Source organism: Patella vulgata, chromosome 5 (genome assembly GCF_932274485.2).
Source record: "Patella vulgata chromosome 5, xgPatVulg1.2, whole genome shotgun sequence".
NCBI lineage: Eukaryota > Metazoa > Mollusca > Gastropoda > Patellidae > Patella > Patella vulgata.
The window spans coordinates 36173469-36196898 of NC_065883.2; the positions used below are offsets into that span (position 1 = coordinate 36173469).

The window sequence follows — 23430 nt, forward strand, 5'->3', positions numbered from 1 at the left end:
TATCACACAGTGAAAATTTCATGAAAATCGAATTAACATTTTTATGGACCAAAAACCTTGAAAAGTGACCTGTTGAAAATAGCCTATTTCTCCGCAACTAAACAAATTAGAAACCATTTTGTGATATCTATATGATTGTATGGGTTCATTCTATTAGTTGATTGGGCAATCAAATATTTTTGATATCGTGATTCAACTCCATGACTGATAAAGGTTCTACAATGTCTCGAAGACGGGCGTAGTACTAGTAAATTTATCGTAGGTGCCGAATACTAAAAACTACCGATTTTTGTTACATATATATTCAAGGAAATCTTACGAGATGAAACATACATTGTTGTGGAATTTATATGATGTCACGCTTCAGAGATTTGATATTTTCGCAATAAATCCAATGCCGATACGCACTGAGCAATCGTCAGTCGAAGGTGTAATTTGGTTGTATGTATTTCAGCAAATTTTGATAAAAACGTATTCCTGCATATTTACAAAATGGGTTTCCTGTTTAAAATTTCTTACGAGTTTGTAAACTACAGTAAAATAAGTATCCATACCCCAGAAGTTCCATATTATATTATTATTCCGATGTAGTATTTACGGCGTAGTAATCTCTGCCTGTTTTCATGGTAATATGTACATAGATTGCGTAGCCACAAAAGTTTATAAAGGGATTTAATATTTTAAGATTTTCAAGGTCAAGATAAAATGGGCTATTGGTCAAAATTTGTATCGTTTTCGACATTTATTAACTGCGATAATCTAAATAATACTTGATCAATTATAAATGATACAACAAACAAATAAGTTCCCAAAAGAAGATCGTATTTTCAAACCTTTATAGAAAAGGCGGGAAATTGTCACGTGATTAGACCAACATTGTCAAAGACAGGAAGATATATTATTGGGTGATGGGTGCTGATAAAATTTGGGATTTATATTGTAATGAACAATAACTCAAAGTCTTGATCGTACTTTATTTAATCATACAACAAATAGTTAAGTTCTCAATGGGTGGTGTGTATTTTAAATCCGCAGCAAGCGTGACCCAATTATTCATTCCTTAAACATCGTGTTCATGATTCATTTCCGAGATAAAATAGCACCTTACATTTCCCGACCGACATGTATCTACCCCAAGTGTCATGACATTCAAGGCATTTTAATGGGTAACATTTCTATATCTGTGACAAATCAAACCCAATTCCATCCAACAAACGAAAACTAAGCAAAACTGCACTGGCTCAAGTAACGTGGATCACAAAAGATATTATTCAACAGAATAGATCTTGATAGACTTTGTGCCAACCCAAATGTCAGACTGAGCGAAAATTTAAAATGTCAGGCATAATGTTCATCCAGTCTGACACATTTGAAAGTTATTTCCAGGCTTGTGTATATGACTATATTTTTATCAAGACAAAACTGCTGTTTGGCGTATTTCCATTCATTATGTGTCTATCTTTGATAATTGAGCAGCATTGTATTAGTATGCAATATTATTCAGATGTCCAGACGTAAAAATTTTGAAGAAGATACTGAGGATCAGATAAAAGAAGAAGAAGAAAAACAATTAATTATTATGGTAGGTCATTAAATCATCTAACAAGATTACACAGATAAAATGATAGAAATCTTAATTAATGATATAACACTGATACTTTTCTTACTATTGATTCATTATCATATTTTCAGGAAGAACAAGATCGAAAAGAAGAAGAACAAAAAGCCAAACTAGAAAAAAAGGGTTCAAGTAATAGTAAAATACCAGCCCCCAAAAAAGGTAAGCACAGAACTTATCAGCTGATAATCTTAAGTAAAAATATATATGGTCAAACTGTTATAGTCTGATATGTACAGGAGGATAATTTGCTGATATATTGTACCATGTATCCTTACTAATGTTATAACAATGTGTCTTGTTTTATAGCGGCACCAAAGTCTGGAACTAGTAGTAAAGGATAATTTGCTGATATATTGTACCATGTATCCTTACTAATGTTATAACAATGTGTCTTGTTTTATAGCGGCACCAAAGTCTGGAACTAGTAGTAAAGGTGATTATAATCGTGATTTTAAAAAAGCTTCATCTTTACCTACAGCTGGTGGTATATCATCTACTTCAACTAAAGGTCAGTGTATAATTAATTTCACTCCTTCATAACCATTTTATATATAACAAATTTATATAAATATGGTATTTTAGACTGAATAATATAACACTGATATACCAAGAGAAAGGTGGTAAATGTACCCAGGTAGTCAGTCTTATAGTAGGTAATACACAAATTGATGAAAAGCAAAACTACTTGCTTGAATCACTGTATATACTAAGTTTGTAAATATAGTATATCATAGAGATATTTATTATTATACAGATACAGCCAGACCCTCACTTGTAAGACCTCAATCATATTCTCATTCTACTGCTCATAATCAACTAGAAGTTCATCTTAAATACAGTCAGGATCAAAATATGACAGATGATAATCGCCTGGTTAGTAGACCGGGGGATTGTGTCCATCCTCGTACTATGAGAGGTTATAGTTTTTATTTATCGGTGTGACTTAAATGTGATTTGCTATAACTAATTTCAGAACTTGTTGATTGGGCAAATTTAAGTGTTTTTTTTTTTACATCTTCTTTTAAACTGCTTGTTGAATTTCAACCAAATTTGATAAATTTGGGTGGCTCTTGTAAAGATTGTTTCAAATCAGATTTGAATGTTTCAACTTTTCTTTATTACACATTTTTTACAGGTTACAAATTGATAGATATGTTGCCTGAGTTATGCTTTCACATTTTTTCAAACAATGTTGCTTTGACCCATGAGGTGCAGGACAGGGACAACTTGAGAGAGCATATTTGTACATTTTGTTCATATCATAATATCCACATTTTATGGTGTTTGAAGTATGGCAATTTTGGTATATGGAAAGTAGAGATATCCAATCTTACTAGAAAAATACTGGATTCCCCAAAAAACACTCATGGAGCGTATACAGGACAAAAATGTAAGGGCTCTCCTAATCGACAGCCCAACGATTAGGATTTTCTGCGCACGTGATGTCAAAGGTCACACGCGAACATTGAGCGCTTTATGTACAAGTTGATCAACTTTATGAAAAGTTAGACGTACAACACTTTCTGAGATAAAAATGACAGAAAAAGACGCGGGTAGTGGATAATCGGAGAATTTAATTAGGATTCGATATTTGTAATAAATAGTAAGCGATTAAAGACAACATCGTCTTATGTATGCAATGAATTCTCCTCTGACTTCCAAGAGAGGTAAGTCACGTGACGTAAACATGACCTGGTTTGATCGAATGTTTATAGCAGGACATTCCATCGCAATTACAATGTTTGAGAAGGATTTGAAGCAAACTTATGACAAATTAATTAGTTTGAATATGTTTTTAGTCCATATATACCATTAAATCACCCAGTTTGTACGCGGGAATGTATCTTTTTAAAAGTCTTGATTTCTTTTACACAGTACTTTCATAACTTTGGTTCTGTATTCCCAATGGCTGCTAATAAATAATAATGTTAATTGAATTGAAAATATACTAACCTTGTGTGTAATAGTTTATGGATTGTGTGATTGATATAATATTAATATATAGTCAGCTACATTAAATCTAACAATTATTAGGGCCCCTGTCAACGGTGGGCCGTCCTAAAGAGTGATCAGTTTCTCTGTCATTGCGTCAGTCACAAAAGATGTCTCCTCTGTATTGTATCTTAAATGCTGCTTGGTTGGAGTTAATATTGATACTTTTAATTTCACCTGTATCAATACTTATTTATTTTGGGTTGAACTTCCAATGTATCAGTTATAATACAAGCAGTACTTTATGATATTCACCATCTCACTTGTATCTAGTTGCTTTAGGATTAGTTATGAAGCTGCAGTACTCTGGACTCGGGATTAGAAGAGCCTTTGATTACTCAGACCTGTTACTTGTTTATCAGGGTAGTGCCTTCTGGGATTGCTTATTAAATTGTAATTTTCATTTTAGTTTTACACAAACTAAGGTCTGATGTATACAATCTTAAATAGGCACTGTAGGATGTTTTAATGAATTTGCTCATCTATACTAATGTCCAAAAGAAAGTATACACACTTAAAATATGACTAAGTTTTGTTTAAATCAACAAAATGTGATAAAACTACACTGAACATGTCTCGTGCATCCAAACTCAATATTTCTAAGCATATAAACGGCAAAATAAATGGAAATTGTACCCAAATACCGCATACAATGGAAAAACGACTTTGTTTGAAGCAGGATGAAATGCTCAGTGTATACTTTCTTTTGGACATTATATATATTGCACATAGAACCCAGAAAATATAAGCTATACCGTTAGTATTGTGAATATTTATACCACTGACTTATATAAAGAAATTTACTTAAACATATATTATGCAAGAGCTAAATCTGCCTATTTCAGGTCTTTCTTTAGGCCTGAAATGATATCTAAATTAATAATTAGACATTAATTAACCTATCCAGGCCATAATCAACTCTAGATGGCAGCCCTAACCTGCGATCTTTAGTGGATTGTAAGCCGATTCACTGCAAAACTTTCCTTCTCGATTAAACAATTAAATGGATAATCGAGACATGCTGTTTATCGTACTGACTTTAGTAATGATGACCGAGGCTTATGGAAATTTCAGTCGCTTAGTTCTCAGTTCATAGTGAATCAATTTGAATGAAATTTTCACCAAATTGCCTTTACATTATCTAGTTTTTAACTATTATAGTGAGAAATGCCAACTCGTTATCGAATCTCCCATAATGTATCTTTAACATACCACTGTTATCTGTTTAAATGTGGATTAATTTATTTATATTATTAAATACATTTATAAGTTTATATGTACCGTATTTTGATTCATTTATTGTGTTTTGATGATTATTTTAACATCAACATGTTAATATCTAGTGATTTGCTATGGCCTATAATTAGATAAAAGAATTTTAAAAAAAAGGTAAAATTTTTGAAAGAATGTGTTAGTGTCTGTCAATTCAGGTCCAAAGAAATATTTGGTGAAATCAAAATCTGCTACATGCATTCCATCTTTATGTCCAATACCAACTAGACGAGGTAAGATGCTGATTTAAGCATGATGCAATCAGCATGGCGTGTCTTTATTCAAAGCATTTGACCAAAACAATAGCTTTTTTGCAGTTAAATTGTAGACAATTTTGGTTTGTTAAACTTAGTTGATAGGATGGTCTTGTTCCATTATTGCATGTGTCAATTCATCTCAGAGAACTCTCTTATGGTTGGACATAGAAAAAAGCTGTCCTTGTTTTGATAATATCTGGATATGTGCATGCCCTGTGACCTGTGTGAACTGCTGAAGGAATTGTGAGTATTGAAAGTGTATAGCATGACAGATTAATTGATTAGGGTTATGGTAGATTTTTTTTATTATTATTCTTGTAGTCAGCTAGTCATTTTTATAGGGAAATATTGAGAATCTGCATGGTTTGGACATGTGTGTTTTATATTTAAGATATAATCTATGCTTGTGTATTCATCTTGTATGAGACAGACCTGTCAACCGCTCAGAGCTAAAATGCAGTAGGGTGGTGTAAAAAATGCAGTAGAAACCATAATTTGGCAGTAGATTTCCAAAAACGCGTAAATTCGCACTTCCAAGGGTATAGTCTGTGATTTAACCCCGAAAATCGTTTCATCTCGTCCCAGCAAATTTCGGGTGAAAATCTGACGCTTTGTTGCATAAGTTAACAAGTAAGCCGTCACTGTAGTACAAATTTCTTTTGCGATGCATTGCACAATGAGTCTGGCACTCGAATTACGCCTCAGACTATATTTGTCAAGTGTAGCCATAATGTGGTGAAAAAATCAAATTCTAAGCCAATCAGCAACCATAAAAGCAAACAACATCATAGGGTCACGGGGATCAATAGCCATAAATAGACAAGGGAATACCCTTTACGAGACGAAACACGTTGGTTTGTTTACATTTGTCAGAGAGAATTTATCTGCAAATATGCCTGGATTACGGAAAAATAACATCAGATAAATGTTGCGTTGACACTGTGAACACGGCAAGCCCCTAATTTGTAGCATAAATATAGTCAAAAGCGTAATTGTATCAATGAATGTGATATTTCCTGGAAACAAGTATTTTTTCAATTTTATTTCAGTGAAACAATATCCAAAAGAAATATGACTATAATAATATACAGATGAAAACGTTTTTTTTATGATTGAAATACTGGTTCGGTATTATAATTATATATAATTTTGAGAAAAAGACAAAAATAATAATACCTTCTGAGCTGAATGATACAACAGAATATTAATAATGATTCACCAATTATACTTGTTTTTAAACAACAATAGACATATTATAAGCGGGGTCAAATAAATATACATTTATTTAAAGAAAGAAATAATAAAAAATAAGAAATGAATGCAATTTTATATATTTCCTCATACAATATCCAACAATAACACTAGTATTATTGAAAGATTTAAATGGTACATACTAGTATATACTAGAGAAAAACAAACAGTTATCATAATAAACGGGTTCCAATAAAATGAATTAGGAAACAAGTAAAATAAAGACATCTGAGTAAGCATAAAGTGACACAATATAGCATATAGAATAAAATATGAAAACATTAAAGCCATGTACTGTACATTTAAGTAAACATGAGTGTGTTTAAAATATGTAAGTAATTTTTAAAAATTGTTTACAGAAATGTACATGTTTACGTATAAAAAATCACATCACTTCATCAATACCATCATCACTATTGAAGTCACTGTCAGTGTATGTTTCTGTTTCAACTAATGATTCAGCGTCTGTCGTTTTTTCATTCAAACAATTTTGACATTTACATAAATCCGTACCAGAAAGTTTTGACTTGTAGCAAGTACATCTATCTGTACTGCATCCTGATTTACATCCACAGTTTAAAACAGTGAGAATTTGCTTTGGTGCTGGATCTGCAGTCATTCATACAATTGAAATGGTGTTACCCTCAACAGTCCATCCATGCTTTGCTGGGGATGGGGTTTTAATCCAGGCATTCATATGGTATATATGGTAGATGTAGTATGTGCCATGATCTTACATGTAAATAGTCACAAAGACTACGAAATATTCAAACAGAAAGGTGTGATAAGAAGAAATATTGAATGTAGAACCATGGCACACATGGGGGGAAGGGGCAGGGGTCCCAATATGCCAGTGGCTCCCCATATTTGTTCTAAAAACTTTGTACCGTAAACAAAATGTCAGATTGAGGTACATGTAGAGTTTAACAATGGGGACTTAAAGTTCCACCGCTACAAGTCGTTCGGATGGGAAGAAAAACCGAGGTCCCATGTACACATTGGCATGCACGTAAAAGATCCCTTGGCAGTTGAAATTTGATATAAGAGTAGGTCGCTGCGCCGCTGCCTGGACAAAATTGCCCTCATAGCACACTGTATGGTTTATGCACGTCTTCATTAGCCCAGTTTAGGAGCAGAACAGTAAAAGGACGTTAAACCCCATTTCATTTCCACGGCTACATGTATGGTAAATTCAACCAGGGGGAAATGCGCCCGAATATGCCCCGTTTTCACTGTTGATGCAAGGGCCCTAGGTAGCAACATTTTAGGTAGGGGGTCTGATGCAAGCTTAAAGTTGCAATTTCATATTTTCTAAGAAAGTCAAAACATAATTATTTCTATGTCTTTTGCTCAATAGGTTGTCAACTCACTATTATACGATCATAGGTTATCTTTCTCACACTTAAAAATCTTCACACCGGAATTAATAACACAATTACCTCCCAATTACCTCCCTTGTTTTCCTATTCCCCACCATGGAATAGCTATCTTCAAACATTTGAATTTGAAGTTGAAAATGAAATTTTTGCCAATTTCTCAACTGGCAATAGTGAATTATAGGATTAATAGTATTATTCTTTAACAAGGTAGGACTGTTTATAGATACCATCTATTTTAGGGCTTTATTTTAATACATTTTAAAAATATAACTTAAAAATATGAAATTGTAACTTTAATCCAGTGCAGAATCAATTCTTTTTAAAAAGTAATTGCACTTGTAGTACTTGTACCAACCTGTCTAATTCGGTTCTCTTTTTCTCCACAACAACTCGGGTGTATTTCTTAAAGCACTGTGCATGGTATTTCACCTCAATGGCGAAACAGTCTTTACCACGTATATGCAGGAGAATATCCTCGTCTGCCTTCTGGATAGCAGCTTCAAGTAAATTGCCTAAAAGTATATACAAAAAAATAACAATTTATTCACAACTTGCAAGAAAACGAAAAATTTTTAAAATAGTTCCCTTCAAAATAATCACACCCGTTACTATGTCAGGTGCTGACCTGCTGTGTTAAATGAAGCCTGAGGACTGTTGTACTCCCACAGTCCCACTACATCTACTGACCTAGGCTATAGTACACTATTAATAATGTTATTATTCAGCATAATACAATAAAGTACAAAGAATGCATATAGGCCTATTATAATGATAAATGCTTTTTACTTACCAGCGGTAGTTGTTTCTGCTTGTACCAATTGATCTCGTACCCTTTTTCTGCCAAAGCCATACACAAATGAGTTTACTTTTTTGCAAATAATGCATACTTTGGGTAAAATGTATTTTCTCTTACAAGTTACTGACTGTGGCGGTAGTTAGGCCCTAATGGTCCATGATGATGATGCGAGCCTAATTTTCTTTTTTTTTGCGGGGAAAATTTTAGCTGCTTGTTTCCTAACATTAACTTCACTTTCTTCAACAGTTTTGGAATGCTGAGCAGGTTTCATACACCGTTTTTCAGCTCCTTTAATTCTTAATTTGTCCGTAAAACGCTGGTAACATGGAAAATGATACCCCAGTGACAGTGTCGCGTCTGCACATTCCTGGAGTTCTTGGTCTAACAAATCAACGTTTTTCTCCGTCAAAAGCCTGTCATTTCCGTCTAATTTCTTCCACTGGTTAGCACACACCTTAAATTTTGCCCGGCTTGTCGCAGTAAACGGTTTTAGCTCAGTTGATTTTACGGAATCTATATGAAGAATACAACGAACAGTTTTATCTCCTCTTTCCGCCATGTTACTATCAAAATGTAAACAGATTGGTGATCTTTGACACCCCACGACCTGTTGAACTTTCCGTTGTGTATGTCTGATTGGCCAATTATGTCACATGATCTTTTAAAACCAAATTAATGCTTGGTTAGTCATACAGCAATTAACTTGTCAGTCAAATTATGACATGCTGGCAACTAAGTGGTTGATCTGTTAAGTCTCTTCTTACTATTGTTTTAAATGCCTACATTCCCTGAAAGTCGAACAATGTTAAAAGAATGGATAAAAGAAAAGTTGTGTGACAATACAAAGTAATACTAAAAGAATTAGATGATGTAGTTTTTTTTTCACCCGAAAATGGTCGGAACGGAGAAACAGAAGCAAGCTAGCTAGAAATTTCACACCACAGCCTAGTAATTTTAATTTAGAAATGATACACTGAACTGCAGGGTGCAGGCAGGCCCAACAATACAAAAATTGCATTAAATGGGTAATAGATAAAATATACACAAGCAATGGTAACCATATCTAAAATTATTTATGTAATTAAACCAAAATTGAATATGTAGCCTACAGAAAGAAATAATTAGTACGGTAATGTAAAAAGATAATTAAAATTACCAGTCCGTAGTACTGGCAGTGGCAGTACCACATTTCTTTCGATTTTAGAAATATTCTTGTGACATGTGTTCCCCATTCCGAGAGTTTTTGTCAATATTGTTTCATGTAAGATAATTGGTGTGCTTATTAGATTCTACAGTATTTCTACATTAGGAATAATGACTAAATATTGGTATCGATTTAATCATGCCCTCCATGGCAATTATCCTCTCAATGTACGGGATGTTTTTCTCCCATCATTCCGTAAATCTGCTTTTACATTTATTCGAGAGAGTGTTCCATGTAAGTCAGAATCAGCGAGACGTATTCCCATCTTGAAATTAAAGTTCCAGGTTGTATTGCATTCGAAGTATTATATTAGATGCTGTACATACGCGTGCAAATGAAAATGTCCGCCATTGCTGCAGTAAAATGGTCGCTTTTTGTTTAGTTTATCGCTACACATTTTAAGAGTATTTGGAACACGTGCTAATAATTATATCCGCTTTATTAACTCTAAAATAGATGGAAAAGAATTTGAGAACAAATCTCTTACCTAAATTGCACCTTACAATATCCCAAATCGATGTTGATAACCTAAAGTCACGATCTTTATTGTTTACATCATATATATCTTTGGTTTACATGTAAAGAGTTGCTTCCCTTAGTTCCATAGTTTTGGAGAGAAAATTTTTAAAAAATCTTTGTTTGGAAATGCAATAGAAATCTATTACCATGCAGTAGAGCAGTACATGAGGCCTTTTCGCGGCACTTTACCGCGTGATGCGGTCTAGTTGACAGGTCTGGTATGAGAAGCAAAAATTAAATGAAATGTTATTTCAACCTTTGGGGGATCACTTGGCTAAGTGGGTAAGGCGCTGGCTCGCTAGTCTGGAGGTCGGGTGTTTGATCCCTGCATTGGCTGAGAAAATTTATCCAGATTTTTCGGCGTGGTTCCCCCTTGTCAGGGATGCAGGACGGAGGGCCTGACAAGGACAGCTGTTTAGTCCTTCGTATGAGACGAAAAACGAGGTCCCGTGTATACATTGGAATGCACGTAAAAGATCCCTTGGCAGTTGGAATTCGATATAAGAGTAGACGATAGTGCCATTCCTCGGGCAACATTTCCCTCATAGCACACTGTATGGCGTATGCCCGTCTTCATTAGCCCAGCATAGGAGCAGAACAGTAGGACGTTAAACCCCATTTCATTTGATTTCATTTATTTCAACCTTTAAACAAAAACCAAAAAAAATGTAGTACTTATGTGACGAAAATTAAAACTACAGTTCAGGTTTTGTTTCTTTCTGTTTTTGTACGCCCACATTGAAATGTGGTCGTATGTCGTCGCCCCCATCCGCCCGTCCGTCTTTCCGGCGTCCACAATTGCTTGTGGACGCTCTAGAGGCTAAAGTTAATATCCGATTGACTTTAAATTTATATACAGTATTTAAGGCCATGAAACGACGAAGCCTATTGATTTTCAGCGATTTCTGATTATTATTGCCAGAGTTATGGACCTTGATGAATTTGAAAAATCTTGTGGACGCTCTAGAGGCTAAAGTTAATATCCGATTGACTTTAAATTTATACACAGTGTTTAAGGTCATGAGACAAAGAAGTCTATTCATTTTCAGCAATTTTCGATAATTACTGCCAGAGTTATTGCCTTGATCACTTCAAAAAATCTTGTGGACGCTCTAGAGGCCAAAGTTAATTTATCTGATTGACTTTAAATTGATACACAGAGTTTAAGAGCTTGAGACGAACAAGTATATTGATTTTTATACGCCTACATTTTCATGTGGACGTATTATGCCGTCGCCCCTGTCCGGACGGACGGACGTCCGTACGTCCACAATTGTTTGTGGACTCTCTACAGGTCACAATTCTTATCCGATTTTGACGAAACTTGAAATATAGGTTTATCCCCAAAAGATCTCGGCTGCTTTCGATATTGGCATGTATCGGTTTGAAACTTCATGGATTATGGCCCCTGATTGTACAAAAATCACGTTTTTAGCTTGTGGACCCTATAGAGGTCATAATTTTTATCCGATTTAAAAAAACGTATTATTATATCACCGTTACACCCTAAGGACGGCTGAGTTCGAATTTCGTGAAAATCTGCTCAAAATTGACAGACAAAATTGAAATGTAAGTTTATAACCCAAAGATTTCGGTTCCTTTCGATATGCGCGAATATCGGACCTTAACTTCCTGAATTATGACCCCTGATTGTACGAAAAATCGTGTTTTTAGCTTGTGGACCCTATAGAGGTCATAATTTTTAACTGATATTGTTGAAACTTGAAATCTAAGAATATAACCCAATGATCTCGGTTCCTTTCGATATTTGCGCATATCGGAACGTAACTTCCTGAATTATGCCTCCTGATTGTACGAAAAATCGCGTTTTTAGCTTGTGGACCCTATAGAGGTCATAATTTTTATCCGATTTAAAAAAACGTATTATTATATCACCGTTACACCCTAAGGAAGGCTGAGTTCGAATTTCCTGAAAATCGGCCCAAAATTGACAGACAAAATGGCCGCCGTTCGTTCTCAAATAGCCTAAAAATATGATATATCAAGGTTGTGGACCCTATAAAGGTCACAATTTTTATCCGATTTTGTTGAAACTTGAAATGTAAGATGATAACCAAATGATCTCGGTTCCTTTCGATATTTGCGCATATCAGACCGTAACTTCCTGAATTATGGCCCCTGATTGTACGAAAAATCGCGTTTTTAGCTTGTGGACCCTATAGAGGTCATAATTTTTATCCGATTTAAAAAAACGTATTTTTATATCACCGTTACACCCTAAGGACGGCTGAGTTCGAATTTCGTGAAAATCAGCTCAAAATTGACAGACAAAATGGCCGCCGTTCGTTCTCAAATAGCGTAAAAATATGGTATATCAAGGTTGTGGACCCTATAGAGGTCACAATTTTTATCCGATTTTGTTGAAACTTGAAATGTAAGTTTATAACCCAAAGATCTCGGTTCCTGTCAATATTTGCGCATATCGGGCCGTAACTTCTTGAATTATGACCCCTGATTGTACAAAAAATCGAGTTTTTAGCTTGTGGACCCTATAGAGGTCATAATTTTTATCCGATTTAAAAAAAACTGTATTATTATATCACTGTTACACCCTAAGGACAGCTGAGTTCGAATTTCGTGAAAATTGGCCCAAAACTGACAGACAAAATGGCCGCCCTTCGTTCTCAAATAGCGTAAAAATATGTATATCAAGGCTGTGGACCCTATAGAGGTCACAATTTTAATCCAATTTTGTTGAAACTTAAAGTGTAAGTTTATAACACAAAGATCTCGGTTCCTTTCGATATTTGCGCATATCGAATTGTAATTTCCTGAATTATGGCCCTTGATTGTAGGAAAAATCACTTTCTTTTTATCTTGTTCTCTATCCATCTCTCGAAAATGTGGACGTATCCTGCCTGGCAGCCGCTGGTCAATGAATTTTTATGACTTGAACAGCTAAATCCATGATATTAAAAGTTTTGTATACTAAACGTTAGCATGGCGCAGAACTTTTTAAAAACCAAATAAATTCTAATTGCTTTCTGATAATTACTTCATGAGTTGTTACTCTTAATCAGATTTTAGTGTATTATTAATGTTTCATTACCGAAAGAAGTAAAAATATGCGACAACACTTGTTGACTGCCCGGACGATTTAGCTGCTGTGGGCGTATGTTTCGTTGCCTGGCAACCGATCTTTTATTTATATAAATTTTTTTTAGCATTAGCCACAAATCTTCTTCGCTTCCACAATTAGTAAATGGATGTTATGTCAGGCAGTGTGAGTTCTGCCAAATACTTCCCCCCCCCACTCTATTTTATAGAGAGAGAGAGAGAAATGGGGTTTAATGTCCACTCGACACAAACTAGGTCATTTCGGGACTAACATATGGTTTAATTCTATTTCAATAATTCGCTTGCGCGTAGGGGTCTTTAGCAGTGGGAGGAAACCGGAGGACCCGGAGAAAACCCACGAGGTTGGACAGGCGACCCTACTCCTTGTCACGTACAACCGGGGATTCGAAACCACGCCAGTTGACTCAATGACAGACTTTATGATACAGCGCGCGCACGCTAACCATTCAGCCATCCAACCCCCCTTCTATTTTACAGTGCCCACACCTTAATTGGGTTGCGTCATAGACTGACCACAGTTCCAGTTTACAAAAATGCGCTCTGGGAGGGACTTATTACTAAATTTGGCCAACAGAAACATTCCATTCCTGACCATGAAGATGACATATGACAAATGTGTTTATTAACCTATAGTTCAATTCATGTAGATTTCTATTATTTCAGGTGTTATTTTGCATGACCAAGAATCTATAAGCAACTATTAGTCAAGGCCATAATATTATAACATTTCCTCCCAACGCTCAAGATATTTTTAAGAGCAATGGCTAAAGCAATTGGTACTTTGAAAAGTACAAACACTTTTGAGAATGAAGAATCATTGGAAAGCAAAATAAAGTTACATTCATATAATATCATATAACAATAAAAAATAATATTTAAAAACCTCAAAACGCATGCATATTATATTATATAATACGAATGATAGTTCAGTTTCTGCACTACAATGTCCAAATTCATGTAATGATTCATTTCACCTAAACAGAAAGCATAACTCTTTAAATGTTCATACATTAACTTCCCCTGCAGTCCTACACTCATTTATTTATCGCTATTGACAAACAGTTTGCTACTGTACAATTTATATACCACCTGACTTAATGAGTTTTATTCTCTTTGTTTATCTTCCATCATAAAAAAACCTCGGCTCCCATGTGTTAAGTCACACAGTTGAAGAATGCCTGTTTAACAATTACACTAAATAATCACTATCAGTTTAGATATATATATCTGTCTATCTATTTATCTATTTGTGTGTGTGTCACAAGCACAATAACTAGATAAGCTATTTAATTTCTCAACCGGAAATAACTGTTATTTGTCATCACACACACACGAACAGTCACACATTAATGAATTATCCTTCCACATAGAAGAAATTGTCAACACATACACAGGTCGATAATAGCAACTTAGTGAATAAGAGCGTTGTTATTTAAAACACACAGTTGGTGACTGTTTATCGTGACAGTTCTTACGAAGATACACTAAACATCTTTCTAATACAGTTATGGTTGATTCGGGAGATAATTGCCCCACTATCTTCTGTTATGAAGAGTATTGGGAACAGTTGTTGTCCTTAGTGACTGATTGGTGGTACCAATTTCAGGTGTTGAAAGGGAGTTGGTAGTATGTCCCGAGATGGATTCTAATTCATCCCCATCAATTGTCAACTCGCCTTTTCCAGGAACAGTCAATGTTTTCTGTGCACTGATCTCTGTTTGATTTCCACAATTTTTCATTCCAAAACAATGACATAATGAATTTTTGAATTTTGGGTTGCATTTATAGCAACATACAATTCCAATATAAAAAAAAGCATTGAGCCAATAAATATCATTATATAATTCCAGAATGACCAGGCCTTGTCTTCTTCTAATTGCTTCAAATTATGCAATTCATAGATCAAACTTTCCATAGAAATTTCTCAAACACTTTCTAATTTTAGGGGCAACTTACTAAGAGTATAATTGGTGAGAACTTTATGCAAAGGTTCAGAGAGGTTATCTAAAGCCCTAGTCAACTGGTCATTAATGCAGAAAATCAGATATTATAAAAAAAACTGGCAATAATTTTCAACAACTGTTTTGTCTTTTCGTTCGCCGATTTTTCTGGTGTGGATATATCATTATCCTTGTTATTACATTCAAGGACATCTACATCCATGTTACATTCATCATCAGAGGTATCAATTTCACTTGATGACAAACTACTGGTATCTTTTTCATTTTCATTATCTTGATCATCAGACGCTTGGATAATTCCATTAAAGGAATATCTTCGTCGTCTGATGTGCTATCATTTTTTTTCCCACCTCAAACGTGTACCAAGTTGTGCCAAAGGTACATTCTCATCGGACTCGCTGATTTTTATATATCTGTGCTCGAATCAGAGCTCAATGGGTCTTCTACATATTGAGCTTTTCGCAATAACTTTTCCTTCTCAGGTTGTTTTTCCAGACATTTTCAGTCAAGTTTTGCTAAATGTAGAATTTGTGCATTCAACTTTGTCGTTCGGCCCTTTAACTGATTATGTATTGTAATGGAAACCGGTGACGTTTGCTCAATTATCCGATAACAATTAGTCCATCTTTCCTGTAATTTATGTTTCCAAAGATGGTTTTTATAATATACAGGATCACCCACCTTATGCTGCATTTTTTGTAACCTTTTGTGAACCAAAAATAAAGTATTTCCGTCGTGGTTTTAAAATGTTATCCAACGGCAATACGAGATCACGATTATACAATAAGTAAACGGGAGAAAACTTTGTAGATTCATTTACATTAAATCTAATGGCGGCCAAAGTTTGATTCAAATATAGATCCCAGGTGTTAGAATTTTCTGTGATATTCTTAGATAATACATCGTGAAGTGTTCTATGGAAGCGTTCGACTTTGGAGTTGCTTTGGGGGGTGATAAAACGAGGTAAGGACATGTTTGATATTTAATTCTTTAAGCGTCTCTTCCATGAGCCTATTGACATTTTCAGAATCATTGTCCATAACCAATTCTAAGGGAGCTCCGTATCTGTGGAAAATTTCCTCAAACAATAAGTGAACAATATTCTTGGTACATTTGCTCTTTACCGCAAAGGCTTCCCCATAGCCAGAAAAATGACAAAACTGATTATATATTTGTTTCCCAATAGCATTGTGGGATACGGACCTGATAAATCTAATCCTATCGTTTGCAAAGGTGCAATTGATAGCTTGGGTACGCTATAGTTAATTAGCGTTGGTAATCAGAACAATGATTATTAAGAGTCACACATCTTAACTCTAGACTAATACCTGTTAAGCTTAAATTTTATAACATATAATTTGTCTAAAGGCACGCCGAGTATACAAGTTTGTACAACATATTACATCTTACATAATACTATGTCAGAACCCGACACCTGCCTCGTACAGATTAAATTTTACAATTAATCTGTCACTTAACATGTCCAAAGATGTGATAGAGTGTGTAAAATATAAAGTTAAAATATGGAATCAAATACAATATTAAAATTTAGATCCCAAACAGTGATGGGATTTCAAAATTGTTCTTGTCTGACATTTTTACCGAAAATAAAGGGACATAACTCTTATCGTTATTTAAGATGGCAGTTTTTAGACCACACACAAAAGTCACGTGTGAACAAAATATTCAAATTCGTCCGTAATATAAAAATAGGTGCACCTCGTTATTTTTCATATTTAATTCCTGTACGGTATTCAAATTTATGTCAGTAATATTCCTACAAATTTGTAATATGATAGAATGAAAGCGTGCCGACTACTGCCGATCTGTACTGTTTCAAATTCCTCCAAAATTACCATATTTTCGGGTCCATAAGTCGCTACATTTTTCAGCAGAAGTCCGGCATTCATCTTATACTCAGTTAAGACTTATGTACAGAGGGTAAGAATATGATATCCCAAAATTTTTTTGGCAATAAACGTCGCTATACCACAACGGGGAATGACGCTGTCCGCTAAATAATCGCATTCTACTCTAGCACGCTATCGTCTAAAACAATTAAGTACTTACACTATTCCAATCGACATATTCGTCAACATTGCCTAGATTACTTATTTCTTTATTGAAAAACATAAAGCCCATTCAAAATATGATCATAAATCTGAGAATATGCCATCAAAATAGAATCTTTTCTTCGACATTAGAAGCGTGAATTTAGTTACGTTTCCATTTCATAATTTCACGCGTCTCACAGATTCCGTTACTCTACATCTAGCCTCGGCTGTATGACGGTAAGTGATATGTACCTAATCAGATTTTCTTCAAACAAGGACAACTTTGCTCTGAAAATTCTAAACACGCTTCGAACGACGCAATTTTGATAACTTCTTTCTAAAACCGGCAAGTTCGTAGGTACATATCACTTACCGTCATACAGCCGATGCTAGATGTAGTGTAACGGAATCTGCTGAGGTTTCCCGAGTGCTGTAACCGCGTGCTAGCAATGTTTAGTATTTTTTGGATATGTGTGTGTGTGAAATAGCTTTATTTAACGCTCGCTTCCACCGAAGTGATATCGCAGACGAATTATAATGACTGTCTATTGATCTGGGCGTTATACTCTTACAATATGTGACTTCTATGACTAGTTTATACATATTGTATTTATTACTTTTATTAAAAAGGTTAAACAGGAGATTTGAACAAACTACATAGTACAAACAAAACCAAATTTTTTAATGTACCGGACACATAAAACATAGAACTGTATGTCGTCATTACAGTTTTAAGCTCCGTATATAAAGGCCAGTATATTAGCGTGTATTGTAGACTATGGAAGACTAATATTTTTCAGTTAGTTTTCATTACTGACTAAACCGAATCGGTTCGTTTTTTTAGCCGCCGACTAACCGGTTCAAGTTTTGCTTAGTCGTCACACCGTTAATATTTTAAAGAATTATACATCTGATCACTAATTAAAGATACTTGTGCCCCGGTGTCGACTAATGATCGAAAATTTCTCATTTCTATTTTAATTAAACATTAACTTGAACAACCTGATATATTTATATAACATAATGGCTTCTGCTATTTACTCTTCCTGTCAGCCTCCCAGGAAGAGTTTCTCAGTTTTCCTGTTCACATGAAGTTTTAGATGTGACCGGTAGAGTTCTTTGATAAAATTTTGGATTTGATTTAAGATAGTCTTTGAATTTCCTACAGTCATGTCCTTCTGTGCCACAGAACCAACAACCCATACCTCGTCGACTACTAGCTCTAATCTCATTTACTGCTCACTTTTGTCTACAGTCGTGACTCAAGTGACCTCGACTGTAACATATCCCACATACGCGGGGTCTTACATGGCCAATATCCATTGGTTCGTGTTCTCTACTGTTCTTACCTGATTGACCATGTTGTCCTCCTAATCTCAAAGTGAATCTTTTCCTAATATTTTGTTCCTGTCTAGCCATCTCAACTGTTGCGGTAAATGTCTGCGGATCTTCACGTAATATTTTTGTTTTTATGTTCTCATACTGTAGCCCATCCACAAAAAAACTGATCAAATTCGGGCTGTCCCCCATAATCTGAAAAGGCTTCACCAGCTAATGATAAAATCCTCTCCGCAAAAACCTGTACATTTTCATTGGTTTTTTGTCTGATTTTCTGTAGTATCACAAACGCTTGTTGAGTATCCATAATTTCCGAGAAAGTATTACTCAAATCTGTTTTTAATACATCCCACGTCACATTTGCATTTGCTACCATCTATCTTTAAATAGAATTACTCACCACTCCCCTACTTGACGGAAACGCTACTAACTTCACCCTATCCCCCGGGACTGCAGCGAGAACACAATATTTTTCAATATTTTTAACCCAATCCTTAAATTGTTTCAGATCGCCTTTGTATGGTTCAATTATATTTGCGACCGTATTCGTGGAAATTGAAGAAGACAATCCTGACAATTGGGTACCTAAATTTCTGAAAATTTCCTCAGCCATTGTTTCAGATAGAACTTAGCGAAAATAAAAAAAAAGAAGAGATACTCACAGATACTCACAGAATGACTAATACTATGTCTTAATACGGCACCAAATCGAACTGTAGTACTATTCAATCTTTAAGCTTCACGTTAGCATTAGCCACAAATCTTCTTCGCTCCCAAAATTAGTAAATGGCTGTTTTGTCAGGCAGTGTGAGTTCTGCCAAATACTATCCCCCCACTTTATTGTATAGTGCCCACACCCAGGGATGAGATTTTGCCTGTATATTCCGGACTTGTCCAATGCTATTTTCCAAACGCGCAAAATTGTCCGACCGGGAATATCCCCAATCGGACATTAAGACATGGTGAATAATATTCAAAATTCCAAAACTAATATAGTTTACTGAGTGTATAACTATCACCCACGTGTTTGTGGGCTATTCTGGTTCGAATATGCACCCAGGTGATACATATGTACATATGTAATATTTCATACATATGAAAGAGCTAGGATTGGGGGTGTATAGCTCGTTACTGGAGAAGTATTGAGGATGATATTTCTGCATCTGGTAAAACCTTATCTAACAGTGATTTGGAAATACAAGATATGCTCGCCCCTGTATCAATGAGACTTTTTATGACAGTATTGCCTAAAGTCACATTTACAAAATTTTTATTTAGGGAAGCGATAACATTTATACCGGTAGTCGAAGATTTGGCATTACCATCTAGTTCCTTTGAGTGAGAATGACCCATCTTAATGATTCTGACTTAGGTTGAAATCAACTAGTAAATAAGTCTATTATCAAATAAAGAATTATAATTATTGTCACACACTAAATGTAAATTTTCGAGAATGGTACAAGAAATAGTTGATTTAACTTACCAAACTAATTCTCTGATCTCATATGAACCAAATCTAGGAATCCACTTGTATCTCCAATCTATTCTTGACTGTCTTTGTTCAAACCATTAGATCTTTAGTTGTTCTCGCTTGGCATGTAAGAAGTTCCAAATCTTGAATTCATCTTCCACCATTATATCACCCACGTGTTTGTGGGCTATTCTGGTTCGAATATGCACCCAGGTGATACATATGTACATATGTAATATTTCATACATATGAAAGAGCTAGGATTGGGGGTGTATAGCTCGTTACTGGAGAAGTATTCTGGTGAAGGCGGTCACTGTTCATTAAAAGTCCAATTCCAAATTCATTTCAATATTACTTTATATACAGTTTTAAAAATACATTATTTACAAATTATATACAAGGCATTCAATCTCCTTGTCTGTGTGTCTCTAATTTCATCTGCCCTCTTGTCTGTGTGTAGAGGTCTTTTAAAGTAACTAATTTGTATACAGACAAAAGGACAATGATTTCAACAAATCAAATTAAAGATAAAAATATTGTAACACATCAAATGAAAAGAAGTTAAATAAATATATAAATTTCATTGGTTGAAAGTTTCACAGTGAAATATAATTTATAGGATCTAATAAGCTTTAAGCCATAAAGAATTAAAAAGCATTGACACTTGATTGGCATTGATCAGACTGCATTGTTAATGGTATAAATCTTTGCTCAAGGTTTCTCTTAATAAGCCTACTGGCATCCAAAGATTATAAAACAGTCAAAGCCAATCATGCTTTTAAGCAATTACTTTTTATACGTCCACATTCATAATGTGAACGTATTATGCCGTCGCCCCTGTCTGTGTGTGTGTGTGTGTGTATGTATGTATGTGTGTGTGTGTGTGTGTGTGTGTGTGTCTGTGGTTCGCCTACAGGGCGCAATTCTTCATGGATTTTCTTCAAACTTGGTATACTTATTCCTTATACCCCAAGGAAGATCCCTATTGTTTTTGGTGCATGCCCGACCCCCCGGGGCAGAGCCACGCCCATTTCTAGTATTTGTTTGTTTGTCGTCTACAGGCCACATTTCTTAACTAATAATCTTGAAACTTTGCATACACATTCTTTGTACCCTAAGGAACATCCCTATCGTTTGGGGTGCATGCCCAACCCCCAGGGGCAGAGCCACGCCCATTTTCTTTTCGTGTGTCTTTGTGTCGCCTACAGGGCGCAATTCTTACTGGATTTTCTTCAAACTTGGTATACTTATTCCTTATACCCCAAGGAAGATCCCTATTGTTTTTGGTGCATGCCCGACCCCCAGGGGCAGAGCCACGCCCATTTCTAGTTATTCTTTAAGTGGCATTTAGCGATCAGGGAACAAATTAACAGAACACAGTTTTTATGGGATACAATCACTAGTTTATTCTAAAAGCACGACGTTTCCACAAGTATTCTCTTATCGTTATCAATCAAGCAAAAAAAAACAAAAAAAAAACGTCATGCTTTTAGAATAAAGACATCGATTGTTTTAAAATAAAAATTGTGTTCTGTTAATGTGAACGAAATGTTATACTGATAGCAGTCCTACAACCCAGTTTTATTTCACAGACCCTCAATGCAAACTGGACCATATCAAACAAAACAGGAATGTGGACGTATATTGCTGCGTTAGCGATGCTCTTGTTATAGACTTTAAATCAAAATATTAACACTAAAAGTAAAGAAAGACCAAATGATAACCTTACTATTAGCTATATTGTCTATATACTTTAAGAAATAAATTCTGTATATCCTTAAAATAAAATTTGAAAAAGAAGTAGAATTTAGTATCACTATTCGGTGATATAACTACCACTCAACCCGATTATCGTTGATAACACGCTGGATTGATTATGTAATTAAGTGATCAATGTATTTATCGTGTTATACCGCCTATACACCTACCCTGAATAACTAGTTAATCTTTCTTAATCCTTTATCGGACAAATCATCAATCCAATCCTGAACAGAAGTCATTGTTTCTCCTTTGTCGGGATATGTATCAATCCAATATGAGTGATTATAAACTTAATCTACGTGATTGACCCATGATTTCCCCATTGTCAGGTGTTTTAATTTCCATGATGTCGACCGACAGCACGTAGAAATTAGTCATATATGTCACATATCCTAATAGTACATAACGCCCCAAATCAATATGTATCCAATAACTCACCTGTGATATCACTTCGGTGGAAGCGAGCGTTAAATAAAGCTATTTCACACACACACACACACACACACACACATATCCGAAAAATACTAGACATTGATCTGTTTTTGATCGCACGCGGTTATAGCATTCGGCAAACCTCGGCAGATTCTGTTACTCTACGTTTACGATGCAGCACCGGTTTACTTATTAGGAAAACTTGCCGCTTTTAAAAAGAAGTTATAAAAATTGCGTCGTTCGAAGTGTGTTTAGAATTTTCAGAGCAAAGTTGTCCTGGTTTGAAGAAAATCTGATAAACTTGAAATATTTGTATGAAAAAATAGTCTTCAAAGGCGTAGTCATGGGCAATGCCGTTGGTTATCAAGGAACTTGAAAGTAGTTCCAAGGGCAGACTTCATCATACAGCCGAGGCTAGATGTAGGGTACCAGAATCTGCTGAGGTTTGCCAAGTGGCAGTTATATAGTACGATAACTGAAACGGAAGTAGAAATCTCGCAAAACGCGTGAAACTATGAAATGAATACATGACAATTTCAAGCGTCTATTGTTGAAGAAAAGATTCTATTTTGATGGCATATTCTCAGATTTATGATCATATTTTGAATGGGGTTTATGTTTTTAAATAAAGAATTAAGTACGCTAAGTAGTGTTGACGAATATGTCGATTGGAAAAGTGTAAGTACTTAATTATTTTAGACGATAGCGCGTGCTAGAGTAAAATGAAACTGAAGTAGAAATCTTGCGAGACATGTGAAACTATGAAATGAATACGTGACAAATTTCACAAGTCTAATGTCGAAGAAAAGATTCTATTTTGATGGCATATTCTCAGATTTATGATCATATTTTGAAAGGGGTTTATGTTTTTAAATAAAGAAATAAGTACGCTAAGCAATGTTGACAATATGTCGATTGGAATATTTTAAGTACTTAATTGTTTTAGACGATAGCGTGTGCTAAAGTCAAATGCGATTATTTAGCAGATGGTGTCACTCGCTCGTTGTGGTAGAGTAACGTTTA

The 23430-nt window shown here is 35.0% G+C and overlaps 1 protein-coding gene across 1 annotated transcript in view; it reads left to right on the forward strand.

The window, feature by feature from the left end:
- LOC126820650 (serine/threonine-protein phosphatase 4 regulatory subunit 4) overlaps positions 1 to 23430 on the forward strand; it is a 197375-nt gene that overhangs the window by 167504 nt on the left and 6441 nt on the right. The window contains exons 18-20 of the mRNA XM_050548731.2: positions 1505 to 1582; positions 1693 to 1780; positions 2025 to 2129. Of these exons, the coding sequence (XP_050404688.1) occupies positions 1505 to 1582; positions 1693 to 1780; positions 2025 to 2129 (271 nt within the window). The remainder of the gene's footprint in view (positions 1 to 1504; positions 1583 to 1692; positions 1781 to 2024; positions 2130 to 23430) is intronic.